This window comes from Morchella sextelata, assembly GCF_020137385.1.
Source record: "Morchella sextelata strain SCLS chromosome Unknown scls_1, whole genome shotgun sequence".
Classification (NCBI taxonomy): domain Eukaryota; kingdom Fungi; phylum Ascomycota; class Pezizomycetes; order Pezizales; family Morchellaceae; genus Morchella; species Morchella sextelata.
In genome coordinates this window covers 1756596-1772627 of record NW_025408616.1, presented here as the reverse complement: position 1 = coordinate 1772627, position 16032 = coordinate 1756596, and the positions used below count along the sequence as shown (strand labels likewise).

The window sequence follows — 16032 nt, the reverse complement described above, 5'->3', positions numbered from 1 at the left end:
CCCCCTGCTTCCATCCTTCCAGGGAGCAGCTTGCTGCTAAGTAGGGGATGGGTACGAGACTACCCCCATCACTTGCTGTTTCGTGCTTTAGGTAAGTTGCATGCTCGACCTCCCCACCGGCGGACGCCATTAACAAAAAAACACTGGCAGACATCGACAGTGCCGCCGAGTGATTCCCTGTGTCCCGCCTACCAAGACGGATAACGCCGGAAGAGCCTCCAAACGCCAAGCTGCCAACTACACACCCAAACCCCCGTGCAGCTACGGACCACCAGGTGTGTGCATGATAAGGGGCCCTTCAAATTACTTTAGAAAACCACACGGGGGTGCTTCTTATTCTGTCTGTTACCAGGTAAACTCTCCCTGTGCTGGCAGGTAGAATTGTATATTAACATTTACCGAACTCATCGTCGATCCTCTGAACCTTCGTTTATTACCATGTCCGATCTTAATGAATTATCTCTGGGCCAACCTCTACCTGTTCAAGTCGAAGCTCCTGCTCAGCTCGCAATTGATGATGGTATTGCACTCACACCACCTTTTTTTCCTCTCGCCTGCTCGCCCCCCAGGTATGTCAGGAATTTGTGCTTACTCAAATAGGCCAAACGGATCGCAGTGTCGAGGCGGCAAATTACATCACAGACGAGCCTGCAAATCACTGTACTACTGACATTGATGCCGTCGATAGCTCGTCGGATTTGAAAGATATATTAACACCAGCCTCAACGCCTTCCATTCACGGGGGTCGTGATGGTGGGTATACACCCCTAATAGCTACATGAACTCGCCAGCAGGAAAACATCAAACTAACCGCTCATTTAGAATCCACGACGGGTGAACGAGAAAACACATATAGCTCGGACCACGATCCAATGGCGACTGTCGATGTTGTACCCTACGGCGACTTGATCCTCGAAGTCAGCTCCGACGCTGGAACTGCGCGGTTCAAGGTATCGTCTCAGGTGCTTTGCATAGCTTCACCAGTATTTCGCGCAATGCTGGGGCCGTCATCAAGCTTCAAAGAGGCCTGCGAGCTACGCGCATCTGCGATATCGTCAGAACCATATGTACTCCAACTCGGCGAAGACGACCCACAAGCTCTCGTAGTTGTCCTGAACGCTCTCCATCTCCAGGGCTCGAAGGTGCCAATCTCAATATCGTTCCAAAACCTAGTAGATTTGGCCATCATCTGTGATAAATACGACTGCGCACCTGGGGTCACGCTCTGGGCGGATGTTTGGACAGAAGTATGGAAGAAGTATGCGCTTGAGCCAGGGTTCGAGAGATGGTTGTTTATATCATGGACGTTTGGGATCGACGAGATTTTCATGTCGCTTTCGAAAAAACTCATCATGGAAGGGGAGTTTGAGTGGAGCAACCCAAGGTCTTTACTGTTGAAAGGCCACCCCATAGATGATATGCTTATCCCTGAACCTGTTATGGGTAAGTCTCTAGCCAGCAACTACTACGCTATCCCCGGCTCACATAGATCCAACTAGCTTCGATACTCGAGCAGCGGAGCAACACACTTAGGGATATGTTGCAGTGTACACTATCCTACATAGAACGCTACACCCTCGCCTGGGGCCGCACATTCTGCAAAAGTACCCGGACAGAAAAGTGTGACACCATGATTCTAGGCTCTCTGATCCGAGAGTTCCGATCCAAAGGTCTGATTCCCACCCACGAGGAGTTCCTCCTCCGAAGTATTGCCGACGTAGAGAAAACAATTCGAGGTTTAAAAATCCAGTTTTTTGAGAGTGTGAGTGAAAGGCAAGAGCCGTGTACACCGTGGACCTTGCATGGTCCCGCAACCCATCCGTATTGTTTCAAACACAAGGAGATATCAAATTGTCCGATGACGATGATATCGCATGAGGCCACATGTAGCTTTTTACCAGAGTTGTTTGATAGGATTGATGATGCGCTGTCAGTGATCGATGGATTGTGCTTAGATGATTTCAAGTCAACTGAGGCGAGATCGAGGGAGATTGGGGCAGCGAGGTGGGAGTCTTTGGTTTACAGGTAGACATGTGAGGTTTTAGGTGCATTCCGGAGTATGTGTATTGTGTTTTGCGGGAAAGTTTAATTGGGTTCCATTTGTTTTATCGGGGAGGTTGCATTCATACATACAGATAATACCATTGAATTAATCATTTTAAGAAAGAAACCTCCTTTTGTTTAGTATTAGAGTAGTAGGGTACAGAAGTGTTTTTAGGCTTTTCGGAGGGTGAATACTAGTGGGAAATATAAGGGGAATTCGAACGATTATAGCTAGTTGACCATATACGGCCAGGCAGTGTATCAAGTTATTAGGGGTAGATGCCATGTCTACCGTGCCGTGACCGTTAACACAATCTCCTAATCCTCCGCGATATGAACGCTTTGTCTAGAGTTTGTAATTCGCTGTAAACGTGTACCATCGGGAGCAAAAGTTGAGTCGGGTGTGTTGACGCTAGGAAGCAAAACCTGAAGCAGCCAAAAATCAGTAGCTGCAAATTATGTCAACTGTCTCAACAGCATAACTCACAGCTCTATCAACATCATATGGAAGGCCTCTGTGGCGACCTCGAATCTATAATCTAGTGTCAATAATGTATTTTAGTAATAGTAATCATCAATGCTCACCTCCATGGCAATTATCACTAGTTTACTGAAAGGAGTAAAGGTGCCGGATAGTGAGCAATTGAGCCCAGGGTATCCTAAACTAAGACCAACAGTTCCACTTGGAGGGAGTAAGCTACTTTTTAGATGAGAATAAGATATGATGTACTTACTAGGCGCTAACAACCTCAAAGAACACACTGAAAGCAGTGAAGGCCTTCTAAAATCAGAAAAAAATCCTACCTGGCTGGAGATTTGGGATTTGGGACATACATAATCATTCGCATCCGCGATACGCCCTCCTTCAGCAACACAAATCAGGAACAACCCCAGAAATACATACCACAGATCAAATTCGAGTTGTCGTCTGACGTGTGCCATAATATATTTCCCTTCATCTCCATCACTCGCCTGTGGTGTATTGTCGACGTATATCCCCAGAGAGTGCTCTTCGTATACGTTTGTTCTTCTAATGCTAATTGCAAGCGGTAAAACGGATATATACATCATCACTATTTGAGGGATTAGAAGATTCATGAAGATTTTTCAAGAGACATATCTACCAAGGTAGCTGCATTGTATGCCTGGGTGAAGTTCGCCCAAAGGAATTGATGCTGTGCCAGACGTTCGGGTGGAAACTGCTTGGAAAAATGCATTTACGATTCTAAGACCAACAGGAAGAGATTTGACGACAGGTGTTTGATACTATGCGTGGTTCCCATTAACTATTAGTCGACCTCATTCAAGAGGAGAAGGCAAAACGTGTACTTACGTCCAGCACAAGAAAAAGGATGACATCTGCAAGATTCAATCCCTATTGACTTTAACTTTGAAATTCGGATAAATAAAGCTGGGCGCGTGCGGATGTACGTACCACCAATATCCCGAAGAGCCACCAGGTGGGCTAGAGTAAGGAGATAGTTAGCCCCCTAAACTTATAAAGGATGATGATGTGGCTCTGCAAAACGTACCCTGCTAGGAAATAATAATGTAAAGCATCGGCGAGGGTGATCAAGGAGGAAATTCAGTTCCTGTATTGATTCTTAGCCAATCGGGTTATCTATTTTGTAAGGTGTATACCCACATCTTTTGTGTCGACATATTTCTCTGGACATAGAACGAATAAAATCCAGATAATAAATCTCAGAAATAGAGGGAATCCAGTATTTCTAGAGTGGGGGAATAGTTAGTTAGCTGATTATAGTATACTGAATTTTGGCCTTGTGCATATATTATTACGTACCCAACCACAATCAGAAGACCGCAGAAAATTAATATAAAGGCTGCTTTCTGAAAGGAGATGAAAGAATCCGGTGTAAGGGTGAATCCTAAACCCGGAATGAGCTAGATATCTCCGAGGGTAGGTTAAGGCTAAGTGCTTACCAACATCATTAAAACATGTCATAGCAGTGTAAATTCCCCTGATTTATCTTCGGGTTAGAGTTGCTTTCATTGAATCTTAATCAAGGACCGAGTAATTCATACCACCAGACTTTGTTCAGCGCAAGATCTTTGACAAGGTCTCCATATTCCTGGCTTCGTAGAACCCATGGTACAAGAACGATAATGCCAAGAAAATGGATAATCACGTAGTACCCTGGCAATTGAGGTTTCATCATTAGCTAGATAGCCCCAAGCCTAGGTTATAATTAATCCCTACGGCGTACCAATAAGAATCCAGGATAATGTTTTTAACGACCGATATTCGATTCCTCCAAGTTCATTCCGTTGGTCATCATTAAGATCGTAGAATTGCGAGTTTCTACCAATGCTTGGTGTATATGAGAGATATGGGGTTTTGATTGGTGACGCTGATCTAGAACGGCCACGGCGAGACCTTGCCATTGATCTTGAAGTTGAATTGTCCCGGGCCCCAAACCTAGATCTGGAGCGTGGTCTAGATCTTCGACTCTCGACACGAGAAATTTCAAGGTCATCTTGAATTGTATCAAGTGAACTTCTATTTACTATACTCGATTGTGGTGGCTCGAAGTTGATGGGCCTTTCGATATCTGCCTAGAGATTAGCTTGCTACGCAAACGTCAAAGGATAGTAGAATCACGTACCGTTTTTCTCCTCTACCCCACCTTCTGCACGGGCGGGAATAGGTACATCCCATATAATACGCGGTGATGTTGGCTCTGTAATACCAGGTTCATCCAAGGTTGTTCTGGTAGTACTAGCTCAATTAGATAACGTTAGATTGACATATGTATAGATAACTGACAGGATACATCTGAACTAACTTGACAACTACTGCATGTGATGTCTCAGTTCGTTGGGCCACACCAACTGGCAGAGGTGGGAGGACACCAATATCATCCGGGGACCTTGGATGAGCTTCGCACGAAAAGGCGTCAGATCACATGAAGTTTAATTTGGGACACAAATCCAGGCAGAACAAACATATTCCACGCTCAATAAAGTGATCATTCCCGATCACTTCCTTTGAACGTCGTGCTAAGGAAATCGTACGACGAAGCTCTCGATTCTCCTTGGCCTCTAGGACTGTTTAGATACTCTAGTTAGTTTTCTGTCTACACTAATATTAATTGTATAGACACGAGATTTGAAATAAGGACTAGAGGGTGGTCCTGTACCAATGTGCTCGAAACGCTTTTCAAACCAATGTATCCTAACAAACACAACGATCGTATGAATAAATATCGGCGTTGTTATAAAAGGTATGATGTACGTTATGATTTGCTGGTATGTATTGACTTTGTTTAGGTCGATGCTTTATCATTCAAGTCAACTTCATGCCCCTAAGAATATATTCTAGCTGTATGTAAAGTCTCAAATAGCTATGGTAGTTTATGTTTGATGGCAATATGGTCGAAGAATTAACATCCCCATAAAAAAAAGGCACATAAAACTAACTGAGACACTGAAACAATAGGGCATGGGGATATATATGTATGGGAGCTGGGAAAAGATCACAAACGTTAACTTACGTGTTCAAACCTGATTGTGTTGCAGCCCCACTATAGAAGGAAACGTTAGAATATTCTTCAAAGTCATAATAAGGACATTCAGTATCCGGGAGGTATGAAGCAATTGCGTCTTACGAAGCAAAGAATATCGCATCAACAAACGGTACACCCCCAGGGATGTAAATTAAGATTGACCCGAGAAGTATGCAGAGCCCCAAGTAATAGTCTAGATGTATCAGCGTAGCCCGAGACTCCCCAGAAGCTTTTAGTGGTCGTACAGTGCATTGCCATAAAGTTAGGGCGTGTCGAAAGCAGCCGCTTTATCCTCCTGGTGAGCGACCTGTACCCCATTTCTGGCAAATCCCCCTACTTCTTGCGTGTCAGTTAGTGCTAGGTTGCTTGGTTGCTTGCAATCAAAAGGTTAAATCGGACGCGTGGTATGTCGGAGATGTGCAGTGTTCATTGATGACAACCTGCTATTTATCTATGTTCAGTAGTTCAGTACATGTAGCTTCTCGTTCTACGTGAATGGATTCCTCCCCCACCGGGGCCCTCCGAAATATTGCCATCATCTTCAAGTGGCCAAATGATGCTCCAATTTCTTTTGATCAGGAAAATGTAAATCCCTCATTTGTTTGGTCTTTATCAAGCCTGCAGTGAAGGCAGTGCAACCACGGCGGCACAGGGTGTGGTGCGGGGTAATGGATGGAATGCGAGCAGTCAAAGTCGTTTTGGGGTACATTATGTACTTATTTAAAGGTTGGAAGATAATGAGCACAAATCAATGGTAATGATGTTGGCTAGCGGTAAGCGTCCATCGCGAAAGCTAGTATGTACTACTAGAAAGTATTTGTACTTACAGCAGGAAGTAACCCTACCAAAGATTTGTCTTTTTGTTTTAAGCAAATAAAGCTAGTTCTAATTATTGAATATCTAAAATAGACTGGATTGGGTTTGCATGGCGGAAATATGGAGTTATCTAAATTGGAACATTATCATGAAGCATGCTTACATTAGGTATTATTATGGGACGACTCCATGTACATAAGTGCTTGGATCCTATGATTTTTGGAACGATGTTGACTGTTATCTTTTCAAAACCAAATTGAAGTTCCAGAACGTATGTCCAACGGAGGACTGGCCGCGCTGATCTGTCCAGGCTTCTGACCCTAGAGTAACATGCATGTATGCGTGCCCCTGGGTATGGCTATGGCTGGTTGATTCTCTCCGGCAACTTCCCGAATCTGAGCGTTTTATCGGCATCCTTATGTTTAGCCCGAACATATATACCGGCACATGTGCCTCTCGATAAGTCTAGCTGGGCCCACAAAAGCGAATTGCTGTTTCGGGGATTGCTATCTCTCTTGCGCGATCGTATGTAGTCACGCAACATTCTGTCAGCAAGTTTGGTATTTGAAACAGGTTTTGTGTGACAGGATCGAAAAATTGTGTGCATTAAGATCTGGCACAGTGTAGTTAGTGGCAGTCACGGTGTGATACCTACCTAGCGAGAGGTAGCGACCTGGTGCTACGTTAGTAACCTCGGATCACAAGTTGCATGAAATTAACGCACGGTAAGGGTTCAAAATTCAGGCTTAATCCTACTGCCTCAAACATTGTTGTGAATGTAGGTACGCGCGGACGTAGGACGTAGGTGAGAAGTTTCAGGTAATAAACAATCCTCTAAACACGAGGAATAGTTAGTTGGGCATTGAAATGTCTCTTAACTCATCATCTGGTCGGATTGTGTTCACAGCCCAAATTGTGTTCATGTGGTGTGTGGAGTTGGGCAGTGGTTGTCGACGCTGCCAGCTGGAGTAGGTAGATGTACAGCGGTAGGTAATAAGTGATGGAACGGGCTGACACAGTGATACCTGTTTTGGGTAAAACGCCACCAATATACGGTGCTTGCAGGTATAACTGTATCTCAGGGCGTTCCATCACTTATTACCCATCGCTGTACCCAGGGTGTTGGAAAGTGATGCACATTTTGGCCTGGCAACGCCCAATTACCCAAATACCTATATTTTGGCACAACGCAACACGCTCCCTAAATTCAAACTTCGAGTGTAGGACATCTCTGTAATGCCCAAGAATACATTTAGTGTTATTTGAATGTGAAATAACCATTCTTCAGGCAAGCAGTCACTATTAGATAGCTAAAACCAGTAGTAAAAACTCAAAAAGTATCAATGACAGACCCTCCCACCCATTTTTTCATTATGAAAGGAATCCGCACACTTAAATTGACCTCAAGATAGACTTGTGTGAAGATTAATTCTCTCATGGTTGAGATATCACCAAGTGTGCATCATTTTCCGACACCCTGGGTACATGTACGAGAAAGTGTTCGAACTGCCTCGGATGGCGTGCGAGGAGCCGCGACACCCGCGGGACATCCAAGTATACATACGTAGGACGGTCCGAGATGAACGTCAAACGCTACATCCCGATTATATATTATTCCCCACAGGTCCCGGATCCCCAGATTTCAAACATCTGTGTGACGATAATGTAGTGTTGGTCCTCAAACAGAAAGGGAAAATATGTTTACCAGGTACTCAATCCACCCTTGCAGGAACTTATGCTCTAGAATACCCACCTGTTTGTTCCTGGGCATAGATATATGAGGCTGTGGAGTAGCAGTAGCACTCTAGAGCATCTACACCAGGGGTACTCCGCGTATTACCACCATACATACAACGCTCGGTAGCGTTCCGGGTTTCTCACCCCCGAATGAGTGGTAGCCGGGCTCGTCTGTATTAAGCGAGACTTCAAAAGAGGGAAGACTAGTCCGAACTGAAGAGGCCTTCTTCTATCAATATCTTTGGTATCCTTGCAAACTGGGGCTTCTTATTCATACCCAGTTCGGTCAGCAGTCCGGGACCTCACATTAGAGCCTAGGGATTCCTGGGCTTTTTACTCTTACTGACCTGGATGCTGCTTGTAGTCATAACCAATAAGAATTGGTTGTCTGCTAGAATTCATACAAAATCGGCAGCTTCCCACGTCCAGAAGCCGATCAATTTAGACCCTGAGATACTCGCCGTACTCCACGGTGTATTCTACTCTACAAGTCAAGCTTGGCCGAGCTCCGGGTTTGTGAATTCGGAGCAGTTAACTCTATCCCGTTACCAGTTATATATCCAAGTTCATTATTGCAAATTTCCAGGAAAGGCAAATCACTTTCTTCAGTGGATCCAGAGAAGAGGGTCTCAACCTCATGAGGTTCTGGCGCAGGCTTGTAATATAGCGACGCTGATCATCGACAAGCCGGTATTAAAACTCCACCCATCCCTTGGCACTGATTCAGAAAAACGTTTTCTTTCGCGTGAGCTGGAACCCTCTTAGAACATGCTGCATTGATGTCGCAGCAGGCATGTTTTACAAAAACGACTCCGGTCAGTAATCTTATAACGACTGACTCTCTTGAAGGATTCACAAAGATCTCATGGAGATCCGTGCAGGCCTGAACGACAACAAAGGACTCCCCCCGCTATTCTTGCCGCTGTTGACCGTCATCAAGCCCTTCAACCAGAAAAAGGGTCCTAAGGGTCGACCCACTTCCCCGGAAAGCTTCGTTTTCCCCACAACCCCTTTATAAACCACGGATGTCCCTTGGATTGACTGATTTCTGTGGTTCCTTCTACTTTGAGGGTAACGCCTCGATCTTACGGTATCAACATGTCTGAAAAACACGATACGTCGGTGGTGGTGATGGTTATAATGATATGTTTGGGATTATCATTTACCGCTGTAGTGCTTCGATTTGTATCGAGAGGACTCATTTTGAAGAAGGTTAACGCCGATGACTGGTTGATTGTGCTTTCCTGGGTATGCGATTATAAATGACACTCGTGGAAGACAAGAATCTGAAATATTTTGTGCTAATTTCAAACCATATAGATACTTTCTTTCGGGGTTTCTTTCTCCATATATTTGGGCACTACATATGGCCTAGGGCACGACACTCTCTCTAAAGAGAACCAAGTGCTGGAACGGAAGGTAAGTTCTCTTTAAGTTCTAGTTTTCACCTCGGTGATTTGAAGACTCTAAAGCTTCGATGGTCGTCTCTATAGACACAATTTGTATATACTTTGCTTTATGTAAGTGTCCTGATAACAGCCGCCCGGTTTCAAACATTTTTAACAATAATAGCACCCTGCACTGATGACAACAAAAACCTCGATATTGCTATTCTATCTCAGCATATCCCAAAATTTCAGGGTGGTCCAGTGGGGGAACTGGGCAACATTAATTGTTGTTAACATCGGTGGTCTTGTTATGACATTTCTTGTTGCTTTCCAATGCAACCCGGTAATCACTGAAATAAAAATAAAATTCTAAGAATAAGACTAATCAGTGCTTCAAGCTATCCGCCACCTTTTTAGCAGATATGCCTGGGACGACCAGATGCATTGAGACATATGCACTTATCTATGCATCGGCACCTCTCAATGTCATTACCGACCTGCTAATCTTGATTCTACCAATGCCAGTTTTGACATCACTTCGCCTACCAAAGAAGCAGAAGATTATTTTGATTGCCGTATTTGCTGGAGGTGGATTGTGAGTTTCCTCAGTAATTTATGGCTGAAGCATAGCGTATCTTATAACCTTGAGTGAATATAGGACCTCGATTGTTAGCATCATTAGGATATATTTTTTTGAGAGGGCACTAGCGAAAGAGCACATTCATTCTGGAATAACGAAAGATACTCATGTAAATTCTTGTAAGGAATCTTCGCTGTTCTTGGTGCTGGACCAAGGTTTAATTAATGTCTGGATTTAGGGAATGGTGCGCTATCTTTCATGTGGAGTAGCGTCGAAATTAACGCCGGTATCATTTGTGCTTCGGTACCAATGATCAAGCCTCTCATCGCTAAATTATTTCCCGGTTGCATCGGTGTCTCTGGATCATCCGGATCAGCTTCTTTTGGTGACACGATTGACTCAACTTTACACTCCACTGAGTTCATAACCTTTGAGCCACCAAAGTCCGCTATTGCTCTCACATTTAGGGAGTCCTTGAAACCCTTTTCCTTAGTCACTGTGTTATTCTTCTTATGGGGATTTGCGTATGGATTTGTCAATACAATAAATCAACGATTCGAGGATTTGTTGAATATATCAGTATCAAGATCACTCGGACTCCATTCAGCATACTTTAGGTTAGTTCTTGTACAACCCAAGTTGATACTATTTTGGCTTTCTAATTATTGACAATATCCGAAGTGGATACTTTGCCGCTCCGCTTTTATTATCAGGGTCCCTTTTGAAAATATACGGATTTAGGGTCACCTTCATTGTCGGACTTTGTATCAATGGTGCTGGGTGCTTGATCTTCTGGCCATCTGCGGTATTGAAAAGTTATGCCGGATTCTGTGTTTCTATGGTGGTCTTGGGGCTTGGCCTCGCAACGTACGTGCCTACCTTAGAATACAAACGAACGAATGAATTTAGCTAAAGAACGGTAAAGAATCGAACTTGCAGCAAATCCGTTCATAGTCTTGTGCGGCCCCCTGAAATATTGCGAGTCCCGCCTCTGTATTTCACAAGCCTTTCAAGCTGTTGGAGCTTTAATAGGGCCTCTTGTGGCAAGTCAGGTCCTACCTGAATTACTAGAAGGCGAAACCTCACTTGGAGGTGTGCAATGGGTATACCTGGGAATTGCATTCTTCGTTTTCCTGTTAGCGATTGCGTTCTATTATTCAAAAATCCCAGAGATGAAGTATGTTTAATTTGTTAATTCATTGTCTTTGGTCTTGGTTTTCACTGGCTGACATGACTCCTGGAACTTCTAGGGATACAGACTTCCCTACAGGTCCTGAGCGGCATGGTTTTACTTCACTATGGAAGGGTGAATATGCTGTGGGATTTGCATGGAGTGTTGTAGCTCAGTTCCTATACACTGGCGCTCAAGAGATCTTTTCTAGGTTTTCGGGTACATATCTTGGTCAAGGCACCTCAGCAGTGTATAGCTCTTCAACAACCAGCCATGGCTTATTCGTCGCTGGAAGATTTGTTGCAGGCTTTGCAATGCTCGCCTTACGGCCACGTTATATATTGCTTGCTGCTCTGACAGGCTGCACTGTTACCACGGCAGTTGCTCTTATCACACAAAGTATGAGCACAGGAACTGTGATGATTCAACTGATTTGGTTTTTGGAAGTAAGTCTTATATAGTGTTCTTTCGACGCAGCCCTTTTGCTAAGATATCTGTATCAGTCATCCATTTTCCCGATTGTTCTTGCTACAGCCATCCGTGGCCGCGGGAAGCTCACCAAAGATGGCGCAAAGTATCAAATTTCTTCCACTATTGGAGCCATGCTTTTCCCACCTCTATACTACGCGGTTCTCAAAAAAAGCAATCCTCGGTACGCCATGAGTGTTCCACTCTCACTTTTTTCTATAGTTGCAACGTATCCTATATATTTATGCACCTCGTCAAAAGAACGAAAACGGTTGGATAAATTAGATTGCACAGGGGACGTACCTGAGGAGAGAGAGAGACCTATTGCTCTACAAGATATAAAGCCTGGTAGGCGACAATATCTTGAGATGACATAACTGTAATAATCTTCTGTGTTATATATTATGAGTAAAGTGCCATATATGCATGTTTAGTGCTTAATAATGAAATTAATGATATTACAGAAAGTTATACAAAGTCATGGATTTAAATTATTGGTCAGTACTCAGACGGTTCTTTATTACTGATCCAACATATATGTAGGTATAGTACTAGGACAGAGGTTTTGGTAATATACCCTTTTTACAGCCAAAGTAGCCATGTTTCGCTACCCGAAACAACCACCCAACCTCATCAAAAAAATTCCAACTTTTCAAGGATAGTTCAAAATTATCTCAAGATGGAGCTTAGAGAATTCTAGAATTTTGAGTCTATTCTTCAGGCATGTGTGGTCTAATTTTTAAGTCATTATTTGAGTGTTTCTGGTTTTGTATGGTGTTCCCATACAAACTCTGTGTTGCAACGGCAACCAAAAGTTACCAAAACTTCTGTACATATATTCGGGCATTAAAAAACGGCTTTAAACACTGGATTTAACATCAAGCCCGACTACGATTCAAAAGGAGTAATTAAGCTAATAGGAAAATGGCCGCCATGATCCTTTTCGGGATGGTTAATACCGGGAAATCCGCAGTTCCCCACGGATATATAGCGCTTGTGTGCCTGATCTTGCAGATCCAAGGCTTTTGGCGATGTCAGACCCTGGTTGAGCTTAATACCCCGGAAAACCGTTAGGCTTTATTGACGGTGACAAACAAATAAGAGCAAATAAAGCAACGGGAAAGGTATATCATCATAAATCCGGTTGACCGAATGCTGTGGTTAAACGTTTTCTTTTGCCCTAGGCTGAATACGAACCCTGCTTTGAAATTAGCCAAGATTACAAAACACAGAGCTCCCGTGTCACAGTACCTCCTCGGATGAGAATCCAGACAGACCATATTTATATAAAGAGGATCCCAAGAGTATAAGAATCTGAATTTTGCTAAGTCAGTCCCCCCCATTCATCAGATTCTTTCAAGAGGAAATTTACTTGCGATGTTTGTCCAAATACCCGTTCTTTCAACACTTCTTCTGGCATTATCTGCCTATGCCAGCCCATTGAACCCAGAGGAAGGAGCTGTATTCTCCCGGGATTCAGCAGCATCATCATGGGGCAAGTTTAAGAACTTGGTTGTCTTTGGTGACAGGTAATTCCCTTCCGGATGTCCATTTGTGGATTAATAGTCTAACAACAGACCATCAGCTACACGGACGAAGGCCGATTAGGTTACTTCTCCAGTCACAATGGATCAGCACCACCTGTAGGATATGTTCAGCAGGATGTCAGTATTTTCCTCTTTAGTTATTTGGTTTTCATACTAAGGGTGGCTGGGTCTTGACACATACCACTGCCGACCCTGATCTAACACCCGCCAATCCGCTAGCTACATTCATAGTTGTCTTATATATACTGATTGACCAAACAGAGTGCCTCCACTGCTTCCGGCGGCCGAAGCTGGGCTCGTTTCGTTGCACAATACACAGGTGTAACTCTCTACAACTACGCCGTTTCTGGCGCCGTCTGTTCAAACTCGCTCACTCCACGTTATCTAAGTTCTATCAACGGTCTATTCCCAGACATCCTTGGATACGAGGTGCCAGCATTCTTCGCAGACTTCCCAAAAGAATCTCGGAAGCTTTCAAATGATGAAACACTCTATGCCATCTGGATCGGAACCAATGACCTCGGCGGCGACAACATCATCACCGGCCTACCGAATGTAGGACTGACCAACTACACGAGCTGTGTCTTTGAAACAATGTCCAAGCTCTATAACTATGGAGCAAGAAACTTTGTTTTGCTAAGCTTGGCACCAATTGAGCACGCACCACTTTATGCGCCTTTGAGCGAAGGCGGCAGTGAGGGACCCCATAGATTCTGGAGAGGGAGAAGTGGAAACGCGACTGTCATTAGCACTAGGATGAGAGATCTGGTGCAAGGTGGAAACGAAATCTTCAAATACAGAATTCCAGTGGAGATTCACGGCGGAGCCCTGAAAGGTGCTAAAGTAGCCATGATGGATACCTATGGACTGGTAAGTTGCCGAGCGAAGCCTGCGATTCAGAAATAACGAAAGATTACTAACTGTGAATAGTTGACTGACATCCGCATTAACCCTGCAAACTACCTGAATGGATCTCTCCCATTGAACGTAACCGGTTTCAACCTTCATTGCGTCCTTGATGGACCATGTATGCTTAACTCCCCCTTTTATGAGAATGAAAGACAGAAACTAATGCATTTTTTTTTTTTTTTTTTTTTTGGATAGGCACCACATACCGTCCCAATGACCGTGATTCCTTCTTCTGGTACGACGAATTGCATCCATCAGAACAAGTTGGTCGCATCGTTGCAAGGGAATTTTCGAAATTCGTTCAAAAGAAGTTCACAGAGTGGATGACAGTTTGGTAAAAAGGTTTTAACTAGTCCACCCTACATGTACATGTAGTTGTATATAAATGTTGTGTGCGTGAAGCATAAATCTCGAAGTAGACTATCGGATAATTAATGGCATACTTGGCCGCATATCTTAACTATGTATTGGTTCTATCGATATTCTGCCTGCATGTATGCATGTGTGCGTGAAAGCTCATTTAAAATGGATTTAATTACTTGGCTAGCCCTACGATTACTCATTAATCAATATGCTGCCCATGGCAAACAAAACCGGGTTTCTAGAACACAACTTACTTTTTACAAGCGTTTACTATCGCCTGGTGGGCCGAAACATGCTCAGAATTTGGTGCTCTGCATGCGCAGCCTTGGCAAATTTGGGCCAAAAGTTACTGTTTATGGGAGTTTCTTGTTGAAATCTCAACTGTATCACTACCCTATATGGCAGCAAGCACCGGGTTTGTACAATATGCAGAGCACCAGATTCTGAGCATGTTTCGGCCCACCAGGCGATGGTAAATATTACTGTTACTATAACAGCTTAGGGTGGTACATGGCCAGCCCAATACCTTTACGAACCAATATGCCTTTTAGAACTCGAGTTTTTGATTTTTGTGATATACCTCGAGCCGGTGGTCAATGATCAAAAAAGTAACAAAATATTCTTCTGCCAAGTTTTGTAGGTGGTATTTGTATGATGGACTGGCGCTTTGAGCAAATCTTTCTTCCCCGAAACCAGTACCACCACCACTCATTATATTTCCTTCAAAGAGAATTATATTAGCGTAACCTAGCTCCGGATTATGAAAAATCATATAGCTCCCTTTGAAGAAGCACCGAGCTCGAGTCGGCTCGGCTCATCGACCTACTAGACGGTCAAGATTTTAGTACAGACACCGAATCTTCCACATGGTACATGTAGTTATAGCTCCTGGTCTTGTTTGACCTGGATCCATGTGAAGAATGTCTATGCCATTAATCAACTCGCAGAATGAGTAATATGTGAAATTCAGACAGTCATCGGCATTCTACTACTAAACCTTGAACCATGGGATCGGAAAATCAATCTGGTGCCACACACATACACACGCAATCTAAGCACTTTTACGCAATCCTTTCATTTAAATTTTGTTTATTCACCCAAGATAATCATAATATACACACATGTACCTAAAGTACTTTATCCTGTGACCGGCTACCCAGAGTACACGAAGGAACCCCCGAGTGGCTATTAATCAAGTCGGAGGTTGGTATCCTGCTGATATGATATCGTGATTAACCCGAATCCAGGCTTTCTTCTCCCTTTTGTTCTTTCTTTCTTCGATAATTCACTATTGCCGGCGATTCCTTGACTAACAACTACATGTTATGATGTAACGTTATTCTCTCCGTTTTTTCACCACAAAGTCTTGGCAATATTTCATAAATGTCCATAATGTGAAAACATACATGTATGTGCTCTCTCTCATGGGGATCTTAAGAGACTAGAAATGGGTTTCTTTGGGGGTCCTTGTCGATGATTAAGA

General features: G+C 43.7%; 4 protein-coding genes across 4 annotated transcripts; 3 read left to right on the top strand and 1 right to left on the bottom strand.

Moving 5' to 3' along the window:
* Positions 1 to 438: 438 nt before the first annotated feature.
* H6S33_000441 (uncharacterized protein) lies at positions 439 to 2029 on the top strand (the record flags this gene model as incomplete). The annotated part of the gene is made up of 4 exons (XM_044831819.1): positions 439 to 520; positions 601 to 753; positions 823 to 1443; positions 1500 to 2029. 4 exons carry the CDS (start codon positions 439 to 441, stop codon positions 2027 to 2029), a joined length of 1386 nt encoding a protein of 461 aa, XP_044700000.1.
* Positions 2030 to 2361: 332 nt separating this feature from the next.
* H6S33_000440 (uncharacterized protein) lies at positions 2362 to 5888 on the bottom strand (the record flags this gene model as incomplete). The annotated part of the gene is made up of 22 exons (XM_044831818.1): positions 2362 to 2469; positions 2531 to 2575; positions 2629 to 2725; positions 2778 to 2824; positions 2878 to 3116; positions 3168 to 3309; positions 3377 to 3418; positions 3479 to 3508; positions 3576 to 3635; positions 3689 to 3773; positions 3848 to 3932; positions 3988 to 4025; positions 4090 to 4201; positions 4272 to 4616; positions 4671 to 4783; positions 4851 to 4944; positions 5011 to 5112; positions 5205 to 5239; positions 5300 to 5341; positions 5559 to 5588; positions 5673 to 5763; positions 5816 to 5888. The coding sequence occupies 22 exons, from the start codon at positions 5886 to 5888 to the stop codon at positions 2362 to 2364; spliced, it is 2055 nt and encodes a 684-aa protein (XP_044699999.1).
* Positions 5889 to 9221: 3333 nt separating this feature from the next.
* H6S33_000439 (uncharacterized protein) lies at positions 9222 to 12107 on the top strand (the record flags this gene model as incomplete). The annotated part of the gene is made up of 11 exons (XM_044831816.1): positions 9222 to 9371; positions 9444 to 9542; positions 9617 to 9643; positions 9696 to 9854; positions 9910 to 10106; positions 10170 to 10270; positions 10330 to 10708; positions 10773 to 10958; positions 11017 to 11268; positions 11342 to 11708; positions 11766 to 12107. The coding sequence occupies 11 exons, from the start codon at positions 9222 to 9224 to the stop codon at positions 12105 to 12107; spliced, it is 2259 nt and encodes a 752-aa protein (XP_044699998.1).
* Positions 12108 to 13107: 1000 nt separating this feature from the next.
* H6S33_000438 (uncharacterized protein) lies at positions 13108 to 14524 on the top strand (the record flags this gene model as incomplete). The annotated part of the gene is made up of 5 exons (XM_044831815.1): positions 13108 to 13259; positions 13316 to 13394; positions 13539 to 14147; positions 14208 to 14304; positions 14382 to 14524. 5 exons carry the CDS (start codon positions 13108 to 13110, stop codon positions 14522 to 14524), a joined length of 1080 nt encoding a protein of 359 aa, XP_044699997.1.
* Positions 14525 to 16032: the final 1508 nt, after the last annotated feature.